Below are 27305 nucleotides of genomic sequence, written 5' to 3'. Positions count from 1 at the left end.
AATTTTATAGGTTGACTCCACTTATGCTGCATCTCTTACACTACCACTACTAAAAGTTATATTAATAATGGAATTCCTGATATTAAACATTAACATAATAAATGGACCGGTTCTTACGTAGCAGTTTTCTACTCTCACGGAGCACTGAAAGCACACGACATGCCTCATTCATGTAAGCCCTTTTTATATGCCTGCGTGTTGTCTATTGAACAATCAAACTCCGGTGGATTCCTCAAAAAGCAACACGGCATTATCTTGCCCAAGGACACTTGGTATGCAGATGTAGCAGCCAGGATTGAAGCACCAACCAACCTTCCAATTAGTGGATGACCTGCTCTACCTCCTGAGCTACAGTATTTAGATTTATATGTCTTTATATTACCAAGTAAATTTGTATGGAAGAAAAGGCCAAAACCTGAATTAGATCTTTAACATAAAGACAGCCAAAGCATAGCCTACTGGTGCTGAGTCCCTTTTATCTGAGCAGAATCAGGAGCAGAGCTGGGCCCTATTTCAGGAAGCCGGTTTAGTGCAAACTCTGAGTAAGTATACCCTGAGTTAACGAAAACTCTGGGTTTTCGGTTTCACAAAGCGAGTTTAGATTAATTCTGAGCGAGTTACTATGACGACACACTCCGTGAAGCTAACCTGCCCCCTAGCAGGTTTACTTCAACTAACCCTGACTTTCTCCGCCTCTTTGTCGGAAACCTGACTGTAGGAAGTGTCAGACATGGCGTGTCCCTTCCTTGAAGAGCCAGTAGATGTTGAAGCCCAAATTCTCCGCAGAGCTCTCCGCCGGGAGAGAGTGATTAGAGCGCGTTCAGACATTTTATCATTTCCTGATGATTTCCTGTGTGAACGTTACCGTTTTTCAGCACAATCTATCATTTATTTGAATAACATCCTCAGGCCTAATATTGCTCATGTGACACATCGCGGACATTCTCTCAGTTCTATACATATTATTTGTATTGCACTTCGGTTTTTTGCAAACGGGAGCTTTCTGTATGATATTGGTGACGCTGAGCACGTTTCCAAGGCTACCGTCTGTCGGGCAGTCAGGAATGTTACAGTTGCACTGAAACGTCTCCTGTACTCGTTTGTGGTGTTCCCCGGTCATAGACCCACAAGATTTATCAAAGAGGGATGCCACAAAATTGCAGGTATCAGGATGAACAAAACTTAATTCATGATGTGGTGATACTTGAACTACTACTTAAATTTTACATTTATGTTCACGGTTCCCAGGCGTGATTGGCTGTATAGATGGCACTCACATTCCAATCATTGCTCCCTCAGTAAATGAAGGAGACTATGTGAACAGGAAGTCTTTCCACAGCATTAATGTACAGGTACATAGTCCCCTGTAGCATTTCAAACTAACAAATTATTTCATTATAGTAATGGATGCCAATTTGTGTTCTCTGCACTGTGAAGATCATATGTGATGCTGCCAATATTATAACAAATGTGGAAGCCAAATGCTCAGCCTCTGTGAGTGGTGGTGGTGGAGGACCCCCACCTGTTTTTCGGGCCTCCGCTTTTTTTCTGTTGGCTATTGAAGGAAACGGTTTCCAGGGCCTAATCCGTGGATCGACTTCCTTCGAGGCGTGGACGTCTATCAGCAGAGAATGTACCTTCACCTATCAGCAGAGAATGTCCCTTAGTCTGTAACACAGTCAAATATATTCTCAAGTAATATTCAAGCATGCCATTCAGCGTGTTAGTACGAGCTCGGGAGCAGCTTGGGAGAACAAGAAAACAGAGACTGCTTCAGGTTGTCTTCCCAAAGTGACTCAACTTTATTCACAAGTACAACAGTTTATATAGAGGGAAAAATTCATGAGACAGCAGATTATCAGTTTAAACCAGTACAGACCAAGATAAGGGAGCGTCTTCCTGCCCTTGGGTGAAGAAGCATCCTTTGTATAGTTTATTAGTTCAGATACAATTGTGATTATCTCAGCGACATATTTTCAAGGCACAAAATAAAGAGTTCTTTCATTAGTGTATTCTGAAACAAACCATCTGGCCTTCAACAGGCGTCTCCTAAGAGATTTAGAAACTAATGTAGCTGAGGGAGTGATCTCTGTGGTATTTCAACCTTGTACCAGCCTGTGATTCTCACACATCAATTCTTGGGTCAAAGAGAAAAATAACTAAAACAAAGGGGCCTTATTGAATGACAGAGTTTTCCTGCATAATGTCACTATAAAACAATATCCAGTAAATGCTCCCATGGTACTAAAATACCTAACAGTTCCCCTCTTTTATTATTTTTTTAAAATAATAACTCAATATAAAGGAAAAATCACAAATGTAATAACGTAATATAAAAAGCAAATCATAAAATGTAATAGTTCACAACCTAATGTTCAATATACACATCGGAACATCATTGGTAACATCTGGCACATCCTCAGGATCAATTTGTGCTAATTGCAAATACATTGAAGTAGCTGTACTGGTAGCTATATGGGTTATAACGTGAGGAGTGTACTAGGTGGGTGTCTTGCCAAGTGGAGCATGAGGTATTGTCAGCAAAATGTGGCTTGCAGAAATGTGAACAGGGTTGCAGTTTACAATACAAAATAGTAAATAAAAATCCTAAGGTTAATGCAGTAGATATGATTAATAACCTAAATATATAAAAAAGACAGTTCTTTAGTTGTCTCCTGGCCTGGTCCGAGGTTCGAGAGACCCCGTATAAGCGTTGTGTGATGACAATGGGCATTTTATTTTTTCCATTATCAGGATGGAATGAGTCTATCTTTATCAGGTTAGACATTGTGTGGTACTCTAGGCTTTCTGTTCCTGCTGGATGTTCGAGTACCTTGTTGTTGTTCAGGTGGGGGATCAGAGGGCTTTCTGAGTCTTGGCTCTTTCAGGCGTTGTGTGTTAATCAGTGATTGTGTGTGTGTAGGTGTATTGAATCCGGGCGCTGGCTCGCCTGAGTCGTCATCTGTAGGTGTATTGAATCCGGGCGCTGGCTCGCCTGAGTCGTCATCTACTTGATCCGACGCCTTAGGTGGTTTGGTGGGGCTGGTCTTAACCCTGCTGGCATGAATCCACTGAGGTTGTCCGTCTGTGAGGATGCTGGTTCTCGTCACTGCAAGTACAGTCTGGGGGCTGGAACACGCGGCCTCCCCGAGTGCCCTTGGTTTTAGCGACTTCACCAACACCGCGTCTCCTGGTTTCCACGGATGGGTTGGATCTGTGGAAGGGAGAGGCTGAGAGAGACAAACTTTCTGATAGTTATTATTCAGTGTTTCTACCAGGTTATGAACATAGTCAGACAATGCAGTGTCTATGTCCCCTTCCAATAGCGGTGCCCCTCTGGAGGCTGACCATGGTGTTGGAAACGGTCTTCCCATGATTATTTCAAATGGAGATAATTTGGTTGCTGCGGATGGAGTCATTCTAATCTCGCAGAGGATTTGAGGAAGTAGTTTGATCCAGGTCATTCCTGTTTCTATCATTGCTTTAGTCAGGCGATTTTTTATGGTCCTATTCATTCTTTCTACAACTCCTGAACTCTGAGGATGGTATGGCACATGATATTTCCAGTCTATTGCTAGAGTTTTAGCACACTTTTGAATTACTTCTGATGTGAATGAAGGTCCTCTATCACTGTTAATTTGGTGAGGTATTCCAAATCTGGGTATTATTTCATTGCACAACTTTTGACAGACTACTTCTGCAGTTTCTTTTGATGTTGGGTAAGCTTCTACCCATTTACTAAATTGATCCACTATTACCAGTAAGTACTTGATGCTTCCTTGTGCTGTCATGTGTGTAAAATCAATTTGTAATGTATGAAATGGGAAATCTGGTTGTGGTAAATGCTGATGTTTTGCTTTTGAGCTACCTACATTAGTTCGTGCACATGTTAGACAGGTTGCTAATATGCGTTTTACTGCGTGTGATGTTTTCTCAATTACAAATCTTGATTTTATTGCTCCTATTACCCCTCTTTGTCCGACATGACTCACACCGTGAAAATGGCGGACAAGGATTGGCAGTAGTGAAGATGGGAGGGCAATCAAACCCTCAAGGTTTTTGTATAAGCCGTCTCTGTTATCTAAGGTACAATCATTACTTTCCCAGTAAGTGTAATCTGAGGCAGAGGCCTGCTCTTGTATGAATTTTAGGTCAACATTTGTTTCTAAATAGTCTGGGAGTATGACAAGTGGCAGCTGTAAAGGCAAAGATAATACTTCCTTTCTGGGTGGTTGCTGTGAGGCAGCAGCTGCTTTCGCGATCACGTCTGCAAGAGCATTTCCCACTACTTCGTCTGTGTCAGCCGTGCTGTGCCCCTTCGTTTTAACAACTGCAATTGCCGATGGCAGCTGTATAGCCTGCAAAAGTCTTTGAACAAGATCAGAGTTAGCGATTGATTTTCCATCAGCAGATGTGAATCCTCTTTGTCTCCACAATGTGCCAAAGTCATGCACCACACCGAATGCATAACGGCTATCAGTGTAAATTGTTACCCGCTTATCCACATGTAGCTCACAGGCGCGTATTAAAGCCATGAGCTCTGCTTTTTGTGCTGAGTGAAATGGTAATGAGTGAGCCTCTAGTATGATGTCAGGCAATGTCACCACCGAATAGCCACAAAGAAATGAGTTGTCATTTGGTTTTGAACAGGACCCGTCCACATAAACAATGACTGAGTCTGGGATTGGTGTCTGCTCTAAGTCTGGGCGTGGTGCTGTGGATTCCTGTATACGTGTCATACAATCATGATCGTCAGGGTCGTCTGAACCATCCTGTCGGTCAGAGGAACACAGCATACGAATAAGTAAGTGTGCTGGCGAATTGGGTGTGCTGCTTGCTTTTATAGTGAGATTTGCTGTTGAAGTCAGTGTAGCTTCATAACCTGAGCGACGTTGTGCGGTCATATGTTGTGTAGTTATGTTTGCTAGAATGGTCGTGACCTGGTGATTGGTGTGTAGAATAGTGTCATGTGAGAGTGTGAGCTTCTCGCAGTCCCTTATCATGATAGAGCAAGCCGCTACTGCTCTCAGGCAGGCCGGCATCCCCTGAACTACTGCTGGCAGCACCTTTGAGTAGAAGGCTACTGGACGGTAGCCACAGCCATGCTCTTGGGCCAGTACACCTGCACAGGTTGTGCCGTTCTCTGTGACGTACAGGTGGAACGGTAAGTGGTAGTCAGGCAGACCCAAACAAGGGGCGGAGGTCAGCGCTCCCTGTAATGCATTGAAAGAGGCAGTCATTTCTGTTGACCACAGTATTCGAGGAGGCTTGTCTTTTTTGCAGCATTCACGCAGAATGTGGTCATGAAAAGAACAGTCTGGTATCCACTGTCTGCAATAGTTCACCATGCCTAGGAAAGACAGCATTTCCTTCTGTGTAGTGGGCTTAGGGACAGAGGTCACAGCTTTGACCCTGTCTGTAGTCATGGAACGTTGTCCGTGAGACAGTGTAAATCCCAAATATTGAACAGAAGTCTGACAGTACTGCATTTTCTTTGCTGACGCTTTGTGGCCAGTCTGTTGGAGGTGCTGGAGTAGCATGTGTGTGGCAGTTTGACATAGTTTTTCACTTTCAGAACAGAGGAGGAGATCATCCACGTACTGTATCAGGGTACAGCCCTCTGGAGGAATGAAGCCGTCCAGGGTAGCACGTACCACCATTGAGAAAGCCGCAGGGCTGTCTACCATGCCTTGGGGTAAGCGAGTCCATGTGTACTGCTTATCTCTATGTGTAAAAGCAAATATCGGCTGTGTGTCCTCATGCACAGGCACTGAGAAAAAGGCGGAGCACAAATCCACCACAGTAAAATGTGTAGCTGTTGCTGGAATAGCTGTCAGTATGCTGGGAACGTCTGGGACGAGAGGTGGCAGAGGCAGAATGACTGCATTAATTTGCCTTAAGTCTTGTGTGAAACGCCATACGCCAGGTTTGTTAGGCTTTGGCACAGGATTGACAGGAGTGTTATATGGAGATACTGTGGGCTTTATTACTCCAGCTGTCAATAAATCTCCTATGATGATGTCTAGGGCTGCGGCTTTTTCAGCGGAAATGGGATATTGCTTGACATATACCGGCTTGTTGTGTGTCAGCTGAGCGTGATAAGGTGTACAGTCAATAAATCCTACATCATTCTCACCTCTTGACCATAATGTCATGTTTTGATATTCAGCTGGCAATGTGACAGCAGAGATAGTACAGTGTATGGGGTAGGTTAGATCTATGTGTCGACATGGTGCAGTAATGTCATAGCCTATGTCTGAGTTATGTGACAAAACCACTGTTTGGCCTTCACTGGTGTGAGCAGTTATCATGTTGTTGAACAGTGTGAGAGAAACAAATATGTGGCTTCCAGGCGTGGGATTACCTGGTAGTGGTGTCTGTACACGTGTTTGGCACAGTGTGTGACGTGGGGTACCAGTCAGATGGATATTGAGTTCATTCTCTGCTGAGGGGTCCAGCTGACACAGAGGCTGTTCCTTCTCCATGGTGTCGGTGCATAGGGCAGAGAAAACATAGCTGTTATCAGTATCTGCAAACATTTCACCCTTTGTGTTAAATGAAATACACAAGTTCATTTTTGCCATTAAATCTCTGCCTAATAGATTCACAGGCGAGTTTGGAATAATTATGAATGGATGATATGTAATTTCATCTGGTTTTGGGCCCCAGCGTGTCTTTAGAGAATGAGTTTTGGGGCATTGCACTAGAGTTCCGTTTATTCCCATGGTGTTGATGCACACAGAGGAAACAGGCCCACTATAGAATTTTCCAGACAGTGAACTTTTAGTGGCTCCACTGTCAACTAAAAAGGAATAAATCTTTTCACCTATCTCTATATCTAACATGGGCAAGCTTTCTGTGTTACGGGACAATTGCAAATGCAGCATCGTGTGTAGTGCTTCACACTGTCCCTCATCCTCACCTGGGCCTCCCTATTGTTGGTCCATCCTTTCGTTATCATATGGGTGGGGATTAAAATGTGGATTATAAGGTTGCTGCCTAAGTGCAAAGGGGCCATTATTTTGATGTGATTCCTGTCTGCGTTGCCAGTTACCTTGTCTGTAAGAGCTCTGCTGACGCCTAGTGGCAGGAGCTGGTCCTGTGTTTTGTGGTTGAGACCCACGTGCTGCTGATTTGCATTCCCTCCTCCAGTGCCCTATTTTTCCACAATAAAAACATACATCTCCATTCCTATCTCTCCTTCTGAAATCTCCTTGCTGCACTTGTTGAGGGGGCGGGGCCCCTGCATACATCATTTTTTCACTTTCCTCTGAACCTTCAACATCAAAATTCAACATCATCTTAACAGTTTTAGCCTTCGTGCTGTTGGGAAAAAGATCTGCACCAGCTTTTGTTTTGACAAGTGTGATAAAGTTCTTTATTTTCATGTCATAGAGATTATCAGTGGCAGTCAGCTTCAATAGTTGTGAACATTCTGGATGAATATTGTTTAAGAATGTTGTTATGAAAATCTGATCATTTCCTCCTTCAGGCATGCATGCCTCATTAGTCCAGCAGTGTGTGAAACGTTTCATAAAAACTAGAATGGATTCATCTGGCTCTTGCTTGCACATGGTTACTGCATTTAAATCAATTTTATCTCTAGACATTGTGAGCAGAAATTTCTTTAGATTTTGAAAAAAGGCTGTGATTTTGTCATCGTTTATCCACAAAAACGAGGTGGTGTTAGCTGCTTGGTCATTTTTAGGGTCTAGTTCCTCTACTTCTTCAATAAGCTGAGATTCAGTCACACCTGGGATTCGTTGACATAATATATATCTATAATCAGGCCCACCCAAGTGGTGGTATCTGGTACTTCTCTGTAATGCAGAAACAAAGGCTGTAGGATTTTTTAGAGGATCGGGAAGTTCTTTAATGGTTGCTGCTAACTCTGAAATTTTAGGGGGTTGAATGCAACACATGTCCCCTACTATCATGAACGGGAGGGAGGGGCTGACGTCATTAAATTGTGATCCCTGCTTTTCTTTATAACGGGTGTTTTTGTGGGGGCCCTCTTGAGTTTTTTTTCTCTTTTCTTTGCTTTAAGTAGTTCCTTATTAAATTTCTGGTGTTAGTTATTGCTTTTGGCACAGTTAAACCATTCGCTACTCTAGCATGGCGCTGAACATGATTATCTATGACAGAAACGGCTTGCTGCAGTTCAGCTTCCGTACGTTCAGTTAAAGGGTCTTTCATGATTTCCTCACACTCTGCCATTAACTGTTTTGTTTGCTTTTTATGTTCCTGTAACTCTTTTTCTCGTTCAGTGTATTCTCGTTCCTGTCTTTGATCTAGGTTAAACCAGTCATCTTCTTCTGATTTAGGTGTCATTTCAGTGCCTTCCTCACTCCTCTGTGATTCTGCTGTTACATCAGGATATACGCGCTGGTGACGTGCAGCCGCCGCAGCAGCTATTAATTCTGTGTTTTCATCATAAGGCGGCGGAGCCGTAGGTTGAACGGATGGGCATATAAGGCTAGTTTTTTCTGCAGTGGATTTACTAGAGTCTACATTGGCTTGATTTAAAGCATTTACGTCTGGCTCGGGTCCCTTTTTCCATAGCGGTAGCATGCGATTGATTACTTCACGACATTCTATCATATATTTTTTACAGGACTTTTTAATCAGCCTACTTTCCTTATCACAAATAGTATTTAACATTTCTACTGACCTGTTTTCTGGCGATAATCGTTCGGGATAGGGCTCCGGAAATACATTAGGATGCATTAAACTTATAGTTCTTAAGTTCGAGACGAAATCAGTCACGTAAGCACTTCCGCATGTTCTGGATACGTAATCATGGAAGTCTTCATTGATTCGCGAGCGTGGGTTAAACGTAACCGGAAGTGGGAGTCGTACTGAGCCGCTATTTGTGATTTTATATTTTATTTTTTTCGGTTTTACAGTTAATTTTGATTTTTTATCGGACCCGTCTAAGGTCTTTGAATTATTCTGACCCATGGTCAGTGATTTCCAGAGGGGTTTAGACGCTTGAAGGATTTAAGTTAGTTTTTTTTTTGCTGTGGCACACCTGAGGTTACTTGATTTTTTGCTAGCAATTTTATCTTTTTAGTGAGCAACTTCTCACTTTTTAACGAGCAACTTCTCGTTTTATGACCCCAGGCAACTTCCTGTGTCCTTTCTGCTGGTGAGCAACTTCTTAGTTTATGACAGCAGGCAACTTCCTGTGTCCTTTCTGCTTTAATTTACAAACAACAGGCAACTTCCTGTGTTTCTATGTGGGCCACTAACAAAGGCTCCTCAGCGTATCCCACTTGTTACTATGTGGGCCACTGAAGAAGGCCTCGTCAGCGTATCCCGTTTCTATGTGGATCACTGAGAAAGGCATAACACAGTCTTATAAAAATAAAAAGACACGTGCCTACCTTCGTCAGGATCCCACTTCTGACACCAAAATTGAAGGAAACGGTTTCCAGGGCCTAATCCGTGGATCGACTTCCTTCGAGGCGTGGACGTCTATCAGCAGAGAATGTACCTTCACCTATCAGCAGAGAATGTCCCTTAGTCTGTAACACAGTCAAATATATTCTCAAGTAATATTCAAGCATGCCATTCAGCGTGTTAGTACGAGCTCGGGAGCAGCTTGGGAGAACAAGAAAACAGAGACTGCTTCAGGTTGTCTTCCCAAAGTGACTCAACTTTATTCACAAGTACAACAGTTTATATAGAGGGAAAAATTCATGAGACAGCAGATTATCAGTTTAAACCAGTACAGACCAAGATAAGGGAGCGTCTTCCTGCCCTTGGGTGAAGAAGCATCCTTTGTATAGTTTATTAGTTCAGATACAATTGTGATTATCTCAGCGACATATTTTCAAGGCACAAAATAAAGAGTTCTTTCATTAGTGTATTCTGAAACAAACCATCTGGCCTTCAACAGGCGTCTCCTAAGAGATTTAGAAACTAATGTAGCTGAGGGAGTGATCTCTGTGGTATTTCAACCTTGTACCAGCCTGTGATTCTCACACATCAATTCTTGGGTCAAAGAGAAAAATAACTAAAACAAAGGGGCCTTATTGAATGACAGAGTTTTCCTGCATAATGTCACTATAAAACAATATCCAGTAAATGCTCCCATGGTACTAAAATACCTAACAGCTATAACGGGTCACATCTGAGCATACAGAGTAAGCAAATATGTACTTGTAATGTGCTCAGATAATTTCAATAAGTGCTTACAGAGGGGAAATTAATGTAGCCTCTAACTGCAATTGATTTACATCGGACAAACAGACCAAGCACTATGGCTCATAATACAATTACACCTTACCTGTTTGGACTATATTTTTATATTTCATTTTTACTTGCTGCCAGGAACGTTTGGGGCCTGTTGGATTGCACCTGCGCTCACATCACATCACAAAATAAAATGTATAAAATAAAAAAGAAAATATAATAAAATAACGTGTTAAATGGGTGGAAATCCCTAGATCAATGTTTAAATTAACACTCACGCATTGACTCTGTCGGCTTTGTTTTGCCATGCATGCTCCCTTTCTTTTGCAGCTGAGGCTGTGTTACTTTTTTTCCGCGGAATTTACGTGTTATCGGCATATACTGCCATCAGAATTTCGGCCTCAAGCGCTGTAAAATACATTGACCGCGCCTTCTTTCCCTCCGTCTCCATGGTGACTCGCTTAATCTGTGCTCCACTAATCAGGGCTTTATGTATCCTCGTGCGCGCGCTTAACTTGGGGTTAAAGCAACTCCGCGTTGATTGAACTAATTGTTATCAGCCTTTCTGAAACCGAATATTCCGAGTTGGACAGTTCGGGGTTACTCAACCCCGAGTATCGTTTTTCACTCTGAGTTTTCTGAACCGGCTTCCTGAAATAGGGCCCTGATGTGCCAGCAGGGAAAAAACAAATGAGTAACTCTGAAAAGATTGTTTGGATCTTTCTGGCATTTCATGTAAATTACTTTTAGAATAAAAAAGAGGAAGCATCAGCTGACAGAAAACTAAAAATATATTCATCTCTTCTTTCATGGACACACCAGTGACCAGCAAATACAGGCTGACATTAAATTAGTGAAACTTGGACTTAAGATTGCACTTAGTACTGGACACTGTATTTACATTCTATAGAAACATTCAGCACTAAGTTTCTTTTTAGATGATACTTTTAATTTGATTTAATTTAAGCCAATTTGTCATCAGAGGCTAAGTGCTGTATTTCACTGCTAGGACCCCCCAAAACAACAAAAAACCAAACAAACAATCAAATTAAGCATAAACTATGAAATTTTCAGTTTTGTATGTTTTGTGATTTTCTTCCTGTTATCAAGGTTATCAAGTTAATATTGAAGCCTGGAAGAACTTGTAAACATTTGGCAGTTTGTGATGATTATCTTCTCTTTGTGATTACAGGAGCTGCTCTTAGAATCTGACCTCAGCACCATACAGTGACAACAGACAAATAATCCTATATGCTCACTCTTTATACAAAATTTATTTGTTTGTTTTATTATTGGAATAAATTTATAATAATTCCCACATTAACTGGGGACATTCCTCCATGGTCACATTCAAGCCCATGCATAAACATCCTGCTGTGAGTCAAAAATGGGTGACACACAACAGGATGTTATATATTATTTACATATTAGTTGTATATTGTTCTTAGAAAGAGCAATATGGGAATCAGCAGACCTGCTTCTTCACAATATCGACCTCATTGCTGTTAATAATAATTCAGAAAATAATAAATAGTAATACATCTAAATATTAATAGGGTCAAGAGTTCTAGTCTTAGTGGAAACACAAGAAATATTAGTTCCAAAGAAGAGAAACAGCAGGAAGTACAACAAGACACCTCGGGGGTTTACCTTCCAAGTAAGACGGGAAAAGGCCGGAAAAGGCCAAATTTTATAGGTTGACTCCACTTATGCTGCATCTCTTACACTACCACTACTAAAAGTTATATTAATAATGGAATTCCTGATATTAAACATTAACATAATAAATGGACCGGTTCTTACGTAGCAGTTTTCTACTCTCACGGAGCACTGAAAGCAAACGACATGCCTCATTCATGTAAGCCCTTTTTATATGCCTGCGTGTTGTCTATTGAACAATCAAACTCCGGTGGATTCCTCAAAAAGCAACACGGCATTATCTTGCCCAAGGACACTTGGTATGCAGATGTAGCAGCCAGGATTGAAGCACCAACCAACCTTCCAATTAGTGGATGACCTGCTCTACCTCCTGAGCTACAGTATTTAGATTTATATGTCTTTATATTACCAAGTAAATTTGTATGGAAGAAAAGGCCAAAACCTGAATTAGATCTTTAACATAAAGACAGCCAAAGCATAGCCTACCTTTGCATGGTGCTGAGTCCCTTTTATCTGAGCAGAATCAGGAGCAGAGCTGGGCCCTATTTCAGGAAGCCGGTTTAGTGCAAACTCTGAGTAAGTATACCCTGAGTTAACGAAAACTCTGGGTTTTCGGTTTCACAAAGCGAGTTTAGATTAATTCTGAGCGAGTTACTATGACGACACACTCCGTGAAGCTAACCTGCCCCCTAGCAGGTTTACTTCAACTAACCCTGACTTTCTCCGCCTCTTTGTCGGAAACCTGACTGTAGGAAGTGTCAGACATGGCGTGTCCCTTCCTTGAAGAGCCAGTAGATGTTGAAGCCCAAATTCTCCGCAGAGCTCTCCGCCGGGAGAGAGTGATTAGAGCGCGTTCAGACATTTTATCATTTCCTGATGATTTTCTGTGTGAACGTTACCGTTTTTCAGCACAATCTATCATTTATTTGAATAACATCCTCAGGCCTAATATTGCTCATGTGACACATCGCGGACATTCTCTCAGTTCTATACATATTATTTGTATTGCACTTCGGTTTTTTTGCAAACGGGAGCTTTCTGTATGATATTGGTGACGCTGAGCACGTTTCCAAGGCTACCGTCTGTCGGGCAGTCAGGAATGTTACAGTTGCACTGAAACGTCTCCTGTACTCGTTTGTGGTGTTCCCCGGTCATAGACCCACAAGATTTATCAAAGAGGGATGCCACAAAATTGCAGGTATCAGGATGAACAAAACTTAATTCATGATGTGGTGATACTTGAACTACTACTTAAATTTTACATTTATGTTCACGGTTCCCAGGCGTGATTGGCTGTATAGATGGCACTCACATTCCAATCATTGCTCCCTCAGTAAATGAAGGAGACTATGTGAACAGGAAGTCTTTCCACAGCATTAATGTACAGGTACATAGTCCCCTGTAGCATTTCAAACTAACAAATTATTTCATTATAGTAATGGATGCCAATTTGTGTTCTCTGCACTGTGAAGATCATATGTGATGCTGCCAATATTATAACAAATGTGGAAGCCAAATGCTCAGCCTCTGTGAGTGGTGGTGGTGGAGGACCCCCACCTGTTTTTCGGGCCTCCGCTTTTTTTCTGTTGGCTATAACGGGTCACATCTGAGCATACAGAGTAAGCAAATATGTACTTGTAATGTGCTCAGATAATTTCAATAAGTGCTTACAGAGGGGAAATTAATGTAGCCTCTAACTGCAATTGATTTACATCGGACAAACAGACCAAGCACTATGGCTCATAATACAATTACACCTTACCTGTTTGGACTATATTTTTATATTTCATTTTTACTTGCTGCCAGGAACGTTTGGGGCCTGTTGGGTTGCACCTGCGCTCACATCACATCACAAAATAAAATGTATAAAATAAAAAAGAAAATATAATAAAATAACGTGTTAAATGGGTGGAAATCCCTAGATCAATGTTTAAATTAACACTCACGCATTGACTCTGTCGGCTTTGTTTTGCCATGCATGCTCCCTTTCTTTTGCAGCTGAGGCTGTGTTACTTTTTTTTCCGCGGAATTTACGTGTTATCGGCATATACTGCCATCAGAATTTCGGCCTCAAGCGCTGTAAAATACATTGACCGCGCCTTCTTTCCCTCCGTCTCCATGGTGACTCGCTTAATCTGTGCTCCACTAATCAGGGCTTTATGTATCCTCGTGCGCGCGCTTAACTTGGGGTTAAAGCAACTCTGCGTTGATTGAACTAATTGTTATCAGCCTTTCTGAAACCGAATATTCCGAGTTGGACAGTTCGGGGTTACTCAACCCCGAGTATCGTTTTTCACTCTGAGTTTTCTGAACCGGCTTCCTGAAATAGGGCCCTGATGTGCCAGCAGGGAAAAAACAAATGAGTAACTCTGAAAAGATTGTTTGGATCTTGCTGGCATTTCATGTAAATTACTTTTAGAATAAAAAAGAGGAAGCATCAGCTGACAGAAAACTAAAAATATATTCATCTCTTCTTTCATGGACACACCAGTGACCAGCAAATACAGGCTGACATTAAATTAGTGAAACTTGGACTTAAGATTGCACTTAGTACTGGACACTGTATTTACATTCTATAGAAACATTCAGCACTAAGTTTCTTTTTAGATGATACTTTTAATTTGATTTAATTTAAGCCAATTTGTCATCAGAGGCTAAGTGCTGTATTTCACTGCTAGGACCCCCCAAAACAACAAAAAACCAAACAAACAATCAAATTAAGCATAAACTATGAAATTTTCAGTTTTGTATGTTTTGTGATTTTCTTCCTGTTATCAAGGTTATCAAGTTAATATTGAAGCCTGGAAGAACTTGTAAACATTTGGCAGTTTGTGATGATTATCTTCTCTTTGTGATTACAGGAGCTGCTCTTAGAATCTGACCTCAGCACCATACAGTGACAACAGACAAATAATCCTATATGCTCACTCTTTATACAAAATTTATTTGTTTGTTTTATTATTGGAATAAATTTATAATAATTCCCACATTAACTGGGGACATTCCTCCATGGTCACATTCAAGCCCATGCATAAACATCCTGCTGTGAGTCAAAAATGGGTGACACACAACAGGATGTTATATATTATTTACATATTAGTTGTATATTGTTCTTAGAAAGAGCAATATGGGAATCAGCAGACCTGCTTCTTCACAATATCGACCTCATTGCTGTTAATAATAATTCAGAAAATAATAAATAGTAATACATCTAAATATTAATAGGGTCAAGAGTTCTAGTCTTAGTGGAAACACAAGAAATATTAGTTCCAAAGAAGAGAAACAGCAGGAAGTACAACAAGACACCTCGGGGGTTTACCTTCCAAGTAAGACGGGAAAAGGCCGGAAAAGGCCAAATTTTATAGGTTGACTCCACTTATGCTGCATCTCTTACACTACCACTACTAAAAGTTATATTAATAATGGAATTCCTGATATTAAACATTAACATAATAAATGGACCGGTTCTTACGTAGCAGTTTTCTACTCTCACGGAGCACTGAAAGCACACGACATGCCTCATTCATGTAAGCCCTTTTTATATGCCTGCGTGTTGTCTATTGAACAATCAAACTCCGGTGGATTCCTCAAAAAGCAACACGGCATTATCTTGCCCAAGGACACTTGGTATGCAGATGTAGCAGCCAGGATTGAAGCACCAACCAACCTTCCAATTAGTGGATGACCTGCTCTACCTCCTGAGCTACAGTATTTAGATTTATATGTCTTTATATTACCAAGTAAATTTGTATGGAAGAAAAGGCCAAAACCTGAATTAGATCTTTAACATAAAGACAGCCAAAGCATAGCCTACTGGTGCTGAGTCCCTTTTATCTGAGCAGAATCAGGAGCAGAGCTGGGCCCTATTTCAGGAAGCCGGTTTAGTGCAAACTCTGAGTAAGTATACCCTGAGTTAACGAAAACTCTGGGTTTTCGGTTTCACAAAGCGAGTTTAGATTAATTCTGAGCGAGTTACTATGACGACACACTCCGTGAAGCTAACCTGCCCCCTAGCAGGTTTACTTCAACTAACCCTGACTTTCTCCGCCTCTTTGTCGGAAACCTGACTGTAGGAAGTGTCAGACATGGCGTGTCCCTTCCTTGAAGAGCCAGTAGATGTTGAAGCCCAAATTCTCCGCAGAGCTCTCCGCCGGGAGAGAGTGATTAGAGCGCGTTCGGACATTTTATCATTTCCTGATGATTTTCTGTGTGAACGTTACCGTTTTTCAGCACAATCTATCATTTATTTGAATAACATCCTCAGGCCTAATATTGCTCATGTGACACATCGCGGACATTCTCTCAGTTCTATACATATTATTTGTATTGCACTTCGGTTTTTTTGCAAACGGGAGCTTTCTGTATGATATTGGTGACGCTGAGCACGTTTCCAAGGCTACCGTCTGTCGGGCAGTCAGGAATGTTACAGTTGCACTGAAACGTCTCCTGTACTCGTTTGTGGTGTTCCCCGGTCATAGACCCACAAGATTTATCAAAGAGGGATGCCACAAAATTGCAGGTATCAGGATGAACAAAACTTAATTCATGATGTGGTGATACTTGAACTACTACTTAAATTTTACATTTATGTTCACGGTTCCCAGGCGTGATTGGCTGTATAGATGGCACTCACATTCCAATCATTGCTCCCTCAGTAAATGAAGGAGACTATGTAAACAGGAAGTCTTTCCACAGCATTAATGTACAGGTACATAGTCCCCTGTAGCATTTCAAACTAACAAATTATTTCATTATAGTAATGGATGCCAATTTGTGTTCTCTGCACTGTGAAGATCATATGTGATGCTGCCAATATTATAACAAATGTGGAAGCCAAATGCTCAGCCTCTGTGAGTGGTGGTGGTGGAGGACCCCCACCTGTTTTTCGGGCCTCCGCTTTTTTTCTGTTGGCTATAACGGGTCACATCTGAGCATACAGAGTAAGCAAATATGTACTTGTAATGTGCTCAGATAATTTCAATAAGTGCTTACAGAGGGGAAATTAATGTAGCCTCTAACTGCAATTGATTTACATCGGACAAACAGACCAAGCACTATGGCTCATAATACAATTACACCTTACCTGTTTGGACTATATTTTTATATTTCATTTTTACTTGCTGCCAGGAACGTTTGGGGCCTGTTGGGTTGCACCTGCGCTCACATCACATCACAAAATAAAATGTATAAAATAAAAAAGAAAAGAAAATATAATAAAATAACGTGTTAAATGGGTGGAAATCCCTAGATCAATGTTTAAATTAACACTCACGCATTGACTCTGTCGGCTTTGTTTTGCCATGCATGCTCCCTTTCTTTTGCAGCTGAGGCTGTGTTACTTTTTTTCCGCGGAATTTACGTGTTATCGGCATATACTGCCATCAGAATTTCGGCCTCAAGCGCTGTAAAATACATTGACCGCGCCTTCTTTCCCTCCGTCTCCATGGTGACTCGCTTAATCTGTGCTCCACTAATCAGGGCTTTATGTATCCTCGTGCGCGCGCTTAACTTGGGGTTAAAGCAACTCCGCGTTGATTGAACTAATTGTTATCAGCCTTTCTGAAACCGAATATTCCGAGTTGGACAGTTCGGGGTTACTCAACCCCGAGTATCGTTTTTCACTCTGAGTTTTCTGAACCGGCTTCCTGAAATAGGGCCCTGATGTGCCAGCAGGGAAAAAACAAATGAGTAACTCTGAAAAGATTGTTTGGATCTTGCTGGCATTTCATGTAAATTACTTTTAGAATAAAAAAGAGGAAGCATCAGCTGACAGAAAACTAAAAATATATTCATCTCTTCTTTCATGGACACACCAGTGACCAGCAAATACAGGCTGACATTAAATTAGTGAAACTTGGACTTAAGATTGCACTTAGTACTGGACACTGTATTTACATTCTATAGAAACATTCAGCACTAAGTTTCTTTTTAGATGATACTTTTAATTTGATTTAATTTAAGCCAATTTGTCATCAGAGGCTAAGTGCTGTATTTCACTGCTAGGACCCCCCAAAACAACAAAAAACCAAACAAACAATCAAATTAAACATAACCTATGAAATTTTCAGTTTTGTATGTTTTGTGATTTTCTTCCTGTTATCAAGGTTATCAAGTTAATATTGAAGCCTGGAAGAACTTGTAAACAACGTGTATCTCAACCTGTGTATTGGTTTATCATTTTCTTTTTAAATAACTATGAACAGAAAATATTTTTATTAGTTTATTAGTTTTAATTTTTGCATTGTAAATGATGAATAACAACAAAATGCCTGAATTTGATGCCAGGACAGATCTGTGAGATATAGGAACCTGGTACTGTTTTTTAAACTTGAATTCAAGCCACCATCGCAAATCAGGTGTAGATATATAGACCAACCATACATTTACTGACTGTTTGTTTGTTACTTCAAGCCCTGTGTCAGGATGGTGACCTGTCCAGGGTGTACCTGACCTCTCGCTCTATGGTAGCTGGGATATGCTCCAGTCTTTTTTAATGGGAGACGAACATGCCCTTAAAACAAGAGTTGCAGTTTTGTAAGATTATGAAACGCTTTCAGAGACAATAGCCAACTGTGGCCACAAGATGGTAGTAATGTAAAGGCTCATTAATGCAAATGTCTAAAAAGCCAAATACATGGCAGCAACCCACTGGTGCCTGAGTAATTCAGGAACTGTTGATCTACTGGGATGTTTCCTTTGTGGAAAAAGTATCCAGTGAGCATCAATTCTCTGAAGAAAATGCCTTGTTGATGGCAGAGATCAGAGCAGAATGGAGGGATATTACATAATTACTGTTCTGTAATTATTACCCCCGAAATTAGATAGTCAAAAAAAACAAGTTTTCTGTCATTCAATTGTTTTTATAATACTAAATTCATTCCAGAGTGTAGTATAGAAGGGAAGGAGGTTTGTATTAAGAGCAAAGGATATAAAAACACAGCTAAGTCTAAAACTTTTTACCCTTCACATTTTCTAAAGCCTATGTTGGCTACATTGGAGTCTGTTTCGGACTGTTTGACACCCCTGCCTTACTCCATGGGTAATTGACTACCTCAAAAACATCCCATAATATGTTAGCCTTCAGGACTGTGTGTCCCAGGTGGAGGCCCTCTCAGCGGACGGTGCTCTCTCTCTTCCTCTTTAACCTCTACACACCAAACTTAAGATACAACACCTCTAACTGTGACCTCCAGAAGTTCTCAGATGATACAGCCATCACTGGATGTGCATCTCAGGGGAATGATCTGGAGTATAGGAAGGGCAGGAACAGACTTTGTCATCTGGTATTCATTCATGGTTTGGACATCAAGGTTGTGGAAAGGTACTTTAAAAGGAACCACTGGGTTTATACACGAGGGTAACAACATTGTCAGAACTCATTGATGAAACAGTTCCTTTTATTTGATCTTCTAGTAGAAACTCTTCTAGCTGCATAATTGCTCTTGTGAAAAAGGACAAGAAAATATTAGGTTGTTGTAAAGACTTTCATTATTTTCATACCACAAACTGTCTTAAATACCTTAAAATCTCAACTCTCTGTCGTTCACTCTTACATACATATTTGATCAAAGAGTTTTCAAAAGTATTAAACTCCAAAAGGGTAAAAACAATCAAAAAAACTATGCTATGATTTGGAACGAATGAGTTTACTTGATAGCGTCATCAAGGCTTCCCTTTTTAAGAATGTTGTCTACATGGTTCACACAGCAACAGGAATCATCTGTAAAATAAAAGAATTAAAATATATGCACATTTTCACTAAATTCAAGTTGATTGAGTCCTACAGAATCTGTCACATTTCCACCTGAAAACTTTGGTACATTCTGATTTACTTGTGTTACAGAAGAACAAAGATCTGTAGGTGCGACATTTCACCCTGAAGCATGGAAACAACAGCCTTCGGACAAAATGAAAGCAGCCTACCTTTCTGACACTGATCCTCGCAGGAACTCTGACCTCCTGAACTTTGATCTTCCATTGTGTTCAGTCTGTTTTTGGGGGAGGACATGCAGAGGGTTGGTGTGACACAAAAAACACCAGCCACCAGAGAAGCCAGCACTTCATCCTGTATAGTGGACAGAAATGATTCGAAAAAATTAAAATGGTAGATGATGCCTGATGAGGTTTAAGTTTTATTGAGCTATAATAGAACATAAAACCTTTTAATTTAAGAGACAAATTTGTGGAAGGTCTGTGGGCTTTAAGACCACTTTAAACTCTATGATGCATGCCTCCCCTGAGGTCTTCTTCTTTACTCTCTCCCTAGCAGCTCCATGTTCAACATCCTTTGTGTAACATATCCACTATCCCTCCACATGGCCAAAGTATCCCATCCTTGCCTCTCTAACTTTGTCTCCAAACAGCTCACACTGATCTGTCCCACTGATAGATCTGTTTTTAATCGTGTCTATTCTGGTCACTCCCAATGAAAATCGTAACAGCTTCAACTCTGCAACCTTCAGTTCTGCCTTCTGTCATTTTGCTGGTGCCTCCAAACTACACATCAAATCTAGTCACACTACATTCTTGTAAACCTTCAGTTTCACTTGGTGCAATCGATCTATCACAACCCCCCCCCTGACAATGAAATAAATAAAAATTGGCCCTGACATTTTTAGTTGGTTAAAACAGCATATGGTCCAGTTAAGTGTGCACACTATTTGTGCAACAAAAAAAAATAATTATATATATAAAATATCACATCCATACACATAATATGTATATTGATACTAAAACAGTATTTCTTTCTAATCATGTTGGTACACCTGTTGGGTTAGGACATCTCAGTTTCACTGCAGTGCAGCATGTGACACTTGAAAACTGCACATCTGCTATTAATTTTATTTCCCTTCTTTCTTAGTTATGTCCATATTAATTATACCTTGCCCCGCCTCACTGTTTCTGGGGCTGCTTTCCCTCCTAGAGTACTTCTTGGTAGCACTAGAAACAGCACCCTCTTGTGTCAGCAGGGCTTACTTGGCACATTTTTCTTTGACTATTTCTTTTTTCTTTTTCTATTTCTCTTTCAACATTTTAGCTTTTCTTTGTCCATCTGTATCAACCACTTCAATACTAAACGTTGTTCTACAAGGTGCACAAACAAATAGGGAAGGTATGGGAGGGGCCCGTTACATTAAGAGATTTGATTGGACAGTGTCAGCAATGGAAATTAACAAATGGTCTGCTGTCACCGCTCACAGGGCCTGTGTAATAATATTGACAACGAAAAAGAAATATTGGCATATCGGCCCACAGGTACATTAGCAGCCTTCAAGAGTACTGGAAACCTGAGGCCATACATACCACCAGGAACTGCACGTCTATCCCAGCAGAAGTAGGGAGGCCCAAGAAGAAGTCCAAGCAGCCCTGGACCACCACCCTGTAATCAAACACTTCTTTGACCACGGGTAAAATATTTTTTGTCATTCTATCTCAGGAATACTTCCTAATACCAATCAGGATACCGATTAACACTGATTTCTATCGGTCACAGTGAAAAGACTTGAACAAACAGCCTGTTGTGAATCAACAAGTGGTTACTTACAACAATAAAAATAACATAACATCATGTTATGTTAAAATATAACATATACAATATAATATGTATGTGTAATAAAATGTTTAACAACATACTTTTCACAAACAATGTACAAAAGTATGTTGTTTTAAAAAGTACCTATGGCGGAAAAAAGAAGACTAACACCTACAACATTTACATCTGAACATATTAACAATTATTTTTTAAATGCAGAGTAAAAAGAAAACAATGATAATATTACAGCTGTAATATTAGCATCAATAGAGAAAGCTTAGATCACCAACATAAAGACAGCCAAAGCAAAGCTTACCTTTGCACGTTGACGAGTCCCAGTTAAAATGATTTTATATGAATAGAGTGCAGAACACAGCTGAGGTGACAGCAGGACAAAGGCAAATAAAAAAACCTGGAAATATTTGTAGGAACTTGCTGCCATTTCATGTAAATTACTTTTTAAATAAAAATGTGCTGTTAGAGATCTATCTATCTATCTATCTATCTATATTTGTTTACACATTCAGCACTAAGTTATCTTTTTAGATGCTAATTTATTCTGAAATTTAAGGCAATTTATCGTCACAGGCCAATTGCAGTATGTCACCGCTATGACCAACAGATGGCAGTAGTGCATCAAAACAACCTTAAAAACAACTTCAGCTGGTTGTTTTTCTTTTTTTTAAATATTTTTTATACTAAATATTATGAACTTTTTTCATAAACATACAAATGAGTGAACACATCCCACTTTTTTTCCCATTGTGTTTCTTTTCCACTGTGACAACAAAGTTCCTGAGTCTGATGCCAGGCCACAGACGAGGTTGTGGTGAGAGATGCATGAACCTGGTATTGTTATCATATGAACTAGAATTAAAGCCACCAACTCAAGTCTAATGTAGATTTAGAGGCCATCTATATGTTTGTGTATTTGTGGCACTTCATGTTAGTCTGTTGGCAGCTGTACTGGCTCATCATCCAGGTGTCCATTCTGGCAGGTGGCCCTCACATTATAGAAACAATGAAAAACACTAAAGTGGAATAAACATGATCATACTGAATAAACCAGACTGTTTCTAGACATTTACATTTTACATGTACACTGTGTACATTGAGGTCTTACAAGTGCATGTATGGTACGTATATGATGATATATAACCTGTTTTTATTACTGGACTACAGTAAATAGAATAACGGAATTACGCATTCCAGTGTTTCTGATAAATTTCTGTAATCTATACAATAGCATAGCACAAAATAATACATATCCAATACACTATTAGTATGTATTGCAGTGCTTATATGAGCTATTGTGTTTTGCATGATTTCCCTTTTCTTGTTGAGATACAAATGCTGCCCGTAAAATATGGATTTTTGTGTGTTTGGTTAGTTGATGTGAACATAGCTCACCTTCAGTCTGTAATGTAAGCAGTATCTAATGGCTGCTCACCTGGAGGAAGATCAAAACAAAAAAAAAAACAAAAAAAAAGTTGTGATAACACAAAATTTCTATTTGTAAAATCAGAAAAGAGAACTACAAACCATATTAATGTGGATATTCCCAAGATGTGAAATTCCTATTTGTCAAAACATGTTTACTGATTTGCTGTCGCTTGTGTTTTTTTTTTAATTTTTCACAAAGCTGGATGAAAATTCTTTAGCACTAGTTAACCTTTCCCCAAACTTCAATTAAGCGCTTAAGTCTAACAGAGTAAGTTTTTTCAAACACTGTGTTTATTTAAAAAATTTGAAGTACTTGTGCTTTATTTTAGATTATGAATGATGAAACTCTCCTGAGTGGAACTGCTCCAATTTAAATTCACAAACAACAACAACAATAATGTTGTCACAGTTATATAGTTTATCTCAGTGTGTCGATTACATTACTTTTTCTTTTTAATTTATGTGTGTATAAACTGATGTATAAGGTCAAAGAAATCATGCAAAGCCCCTAATTACCACTAACGCCCATGATGAGTGTATGTACTTATGACCACAACTGTAAATACTCAACACACACATGCAACACAGTTTACAATAAAAAGTGTTTGGAAGAGTCAACTTTGAATGTACTATATGCTGATTGTATGTGCTGACATTCAAGTTCTGAAGAGATAATTCTTTACAAACACTGTGCAAACTGATTGAAAACATCACCTCTTCCCATGTAAAGACCTCTAGCTAAAAGTTCACTGAACTGTTTTGCTGCACTATCCTGCAATATCAAGCACTGCATACATGACATATTCTTAAAACATCAAGACCCCATTAACCCTTATGTTTGGATTTGGAAGCAGTTAAAGGGTTTTATTGTTAAACTGGAGACATTCGGCAGGGAGGTGTTTCCTCTTGTCTTAGATTAGATCCACTGATAGGGACATCTCTGTCTAAGCAACCTCTCTGACTGATGACAGGTGCTTTCATCTCACCCTAATCCATGCTGACTGCCTATCAGCCACCTTCTTAGTTTCTAAACAAAACAAAGTTTGTTCTTTTGTTAACTTATAACAATAGCAGAAAATCTGTGGAACAATATTCAAGGAATGTTACTCAAGGGATCTTACAATATCAATGATGTCAAATTGATGACTGAGTTTATAGAAGTATACTCACCTTATACATCGCATATCTTATAATTAGTAGTGTGTGTGTGTGTGTGTGTGTGTGTGTAATGTAGTCGATTATCTCGTTTTGGTGGAAAACCACATCAGTCGGACTAATAAGAGCGTCAATTTTGGGTCAGATAAGCTAATAACGGAAGTGCGTTACCTTCAAAATAGTTTTTTAAAAATCGTGTATAGCTATCATTAATAGAAGATAGTGGAGTTAGGCTACACTTTCGTTGCTGCCTATATCAAATGTTTATCAAGTTTATCAAATAAGTGCACCTTAAAAAAAAGTATTTCCTTACCCAGCAGCACTCTTTCTCACTCTTTCACTGCCTAAAGCTGAATCCTGTATTTTTATGGACCCAAGTTCTCATGTTAACTAATGTGTGCTATTTGTGCTCCTTTTGGATAAGCCAAAACATTATTTAATCACTTTCCTTCTTAATATTCTTTTTGGTGGTGAGATGAAATATTATAATGAAAATAAATGAGAAAATCTGGAGAATTTAAGTTTTGCATCCTCTTTGACTCCTCCCCACAATCAAGCCCGACTATGTGTTTATTTTGAAAGGCACTGCAGGAAAACGCCGTTAGCGTGATCCAGGTGCAGTAACAGCAGGATCCGAGGACCATTGTCCGTCCCGGTCCCGGAGGGTGACAACACGGGACCTGTTTCAGGACAGGACTGAACGCAACTAACAAAGTACCGGGCTCCCGAGAACATTTCCTCCGAGAACAGGGAAAACTGGATATTTAAAGGGCAAAGAAACCGTCTAATATGTGTTTTTAAAGGACAGGTCCCGATCTGAAACATTCATATTCGACTGTTTACTTCTTGTAGCTGCTGCTGAAGGAATCGGTCAAGTGTGCTGAACTTTGGACTTTGCAACTTTGCTGCTCTGGTTAAATTCAGCTGCACTATTTTGGGCATTATTATCACGAGACGCGGTTATTAGCTCACCGGATCTGGACATGATCGCAGTAAAATTAATGCCAAGCTTTCCCGTGGTAAACACAGTTTCCTGATAATGGTCATTGCTGGTTCTTTTTTTGAAGTGGACGTTGGAGGTTACTAATTAAGGAGCGATTTTGATTTAAATTAAATGAGGCGTGCGCTCTCGTGGGCAACTCCCGCTTCTGTTAAGAGCTCAGTCCGCGAAGGAAGGTGACACTCGCTGCCAGCGGAGTAAAAAAGAAAACGAGTGAAGCTGTGTGCACTCACGGGAACATTTTGCTTACTTTTATGTAGAAATTGTAACTGTATCAGGGATGGAGCTGTTTGGCAGTTCGCAGATGCGCTCTTGAAGATTGCTGCAGACTGTAGGGACTAGTTTACTAAAGTTTGGGTTCTTTTTACGGCACAAACCAGCGAGTAAAACACGACTGAGAGATCTTATTTAACCCTTGGGATCGAACTACAACGAAGGAGGTCCCCTCGAGCCCGCACCATGGCCACTAGCTCGCGGGACAGCTGCTTCTGGTTGCTCTGGAGACGCACCCTCCTCGCGCTTTGGCTGTGCGCTGTAGGAGCGCGTGCAGCGGAAGAGAGCGCGTTTAACACAGAGGTAAGACGGCACAGAAGATGTGAGAGGCTTCGGGCGCCTTTAGGCATCGCAAATGATCGAAATGCTTTATTTTAAGCAGTCAACACAAAGCAGGGATTCTCCACTGTTTTGCCATAAAGAATTCTGTTTGACTTGGGTGTATATTTCTATAATATCACGTTAATTAAATTAACCATAGTTGTGCTAAATGTTACTCATCTGTTAAACGGCGTACTGACTTGATAGTTATTCTTGGAAGCGCAATATGTCCATGCCTATCAAAAGCAAGGCAGAGCACACGATCCGTTTACCTCCTGTTACATGATGATGTTGGTTTTGTATGAGTATTTCGAGGGAACACCTTAAGTGGAACATTTGACGGTCCCTTCCCAGCAAATGTGCATCAGACACTTAATTTTGCTTTTCACCTCTTTTTAATACTCGTATTTCTGCATTTTTCACAGTTTGAAAACTCTAGCACAGCCGGCGATAATTTGATACTGGAGTGATATATTGGAACACGATTTTGTTTCGCTTTCAAACAAAAATATATCGTTTATTTCTTTCATTTAATCTTAGTGTTTCCCCGCTGAGTTAACACAGATTTAGGCATGGTTTCCTTTTGTGCTCTTTTTTCTGTTTGCTTGGGTGCAGATGTGAGAGTCAAGAGTGCAACAAGCCACTATTATGTCTGTTATCAGGTTTGGGAAAGTCACCTGCTTACATGCGCGTGTGTCACCTGTTAATTACAGGTTAATTACACACACTGTAGACTTTTGATAGCACATAAATGTTTCTGTACACATTTAAAACTTTTCCCGCCATTAAACACACATCACATATATCTGCATATATCTGTGTGCGAAGGCTGGTTGGCAACAACAGCAACACTTGGCAATAATAGTTCTATGTTGTAATTAAAACTTTCTCACAAATAATGTTTTTAGACATTTTGTGGGGGGGGAAAGTCCTAGTATTGGCAGCTGATGGCTCAGAAATTATGCATCTTTTAGTAAATGTATATATCGTAGTTTTTCTGTTTTTTGTTGTCCTCCTTTAATGAGCGCTATGCCTGAATGTAGGAGTGCTGCCAGTTAACTTAAGTAAATGGTTAATCTTAAGTCCACACATGCAAAGATGCTTTGTGACTAATCATTACCTGAAGAGCCAAAGTTTCATAAACTGTTTTGGAAGCGAGCTCATTTCTCAAATATCCACTGGCTATTTCTTTTTTTGTAGGTTTCGCTTCCTTGTAACCAGTGAAACCAGTGGTACACATTTATTCCATGTGTACTTAGGTGTGTCAGTAAATGCCAGAGTATCAAGTTGGAACTTGAACCAGTGCTTCTTGTACCCTTACTTCACCAGTCCAGCAGTTCATCCATCACACTTGTTTGTTTTGAGAGACAAAAACAGATAAGAGTTGACAAAAAGTTGACCAGTGCTGGAGTTTCTGTTGTGTGTAGATTGAGAAAGAGAAAGAGACAGACTGACAGACACTGAGACCTCCCAATCATTAGAGGTGAGCTTGCATTACCAAACTCACTGACCTTGGTGTGGGGGTGTTGCTGTCTGGTTGTCGGTCAGTTTACAACATTTCCTGATTAGCTGTTAACATAGTTGTGGTGAATGTATGTGTGTGTCTGTGCAGGTGTGTGCTTATGCACAAAGGCAGACAAAGAGTTTCCACATTGTGTGGACTGATGAGAAATTCCTAGCCGCTTGTTGCTAAATGTGCATGTGTGTTTATAACAATTGAACCCA

At 40.2% G+C, this 27305-nt stretch overlaps 3 protein-coding genes across 3 annotated transcripts in view; 1 reads left to right on the top strand and 2 right to left on the bottom strand.

The window, feature by feature from the left end:
• Nucleotides 1-1872: 1872 nt before the first annotated feature.
• LOC120721656 (protein NYNRIN-like) lies at nt 1873-6478 on the bottom strand. Its single transcript, XM_040012151.1, has 2 exons — nt 6365-6478; nt 1873-4368 (listed from the first exon to the last, which is right to left on the bottom strand). The coding sequence occupies exon 2, from the start codon at nt 3789-3791 to the stop codon at nt 2781-2783; it is 1011 nt and encodes a 336-aa protein (XP_039868085.1). The 5' UTR covers nt 3792-4368; nt 6365-6478; the 3' UTR covers nt 1873-2780.
• LOC120721258 lies at nt 4166-6485 on the bottom strand. The gene is made up of 2 exons (XM_040011457.1): nt 4218-6485; nt 4166-4174 (listed from the first exon to the last, which is right to left on the bottom strand). The coding sequence occupies exons 1-2, from the start codon at nt 6483-6485 to the stop codon at nt 4166-4168; spliced, it is 2277 nt and encodes a 758-aa protein (XP_039867391.1).
• Nucleotides 6486-24596: 18111 nt separating this feature from the next.
• mmp15b (matrix metallopeptidase 15b) overlaps nt 24597-27305 on the top strand; it is a 32573-nt gene continuing 29864 nt past the window's right edge. The window contains exon 1 of the mRNA XM_040012141.1: nt 24597-25562. Within this exon, the coding sequence (XP_039868075.1) occupies nt 25446-25562 (117 nt within the window). The 5' untranslated portion in view covers nt 24597-25445. The remainder of the gene's footprint in view (nt 25563-27305) is intronic.

This window comes from Simochromis diagramma, unplaced genomic scaffold, assembly GCF_900408965.1.
Source record: "Simochromis diagramma unplaced genomic scaffold, fSimDia1.1 OVJJ01000603.1, whole genome shotgun sequence".
Classification (NCBI taxonomy): domain Eukaryota; kingdom Metazoa; phylum Chordata; class Actinopteri; order Cichliformes; family Cichlidae; genus Simochromis; species Simochromis diagramma.
Note: the sequence above shows the minus strand (reverse complement) of the source record. Positions and strands in the feature narration are given on the sequence as shown.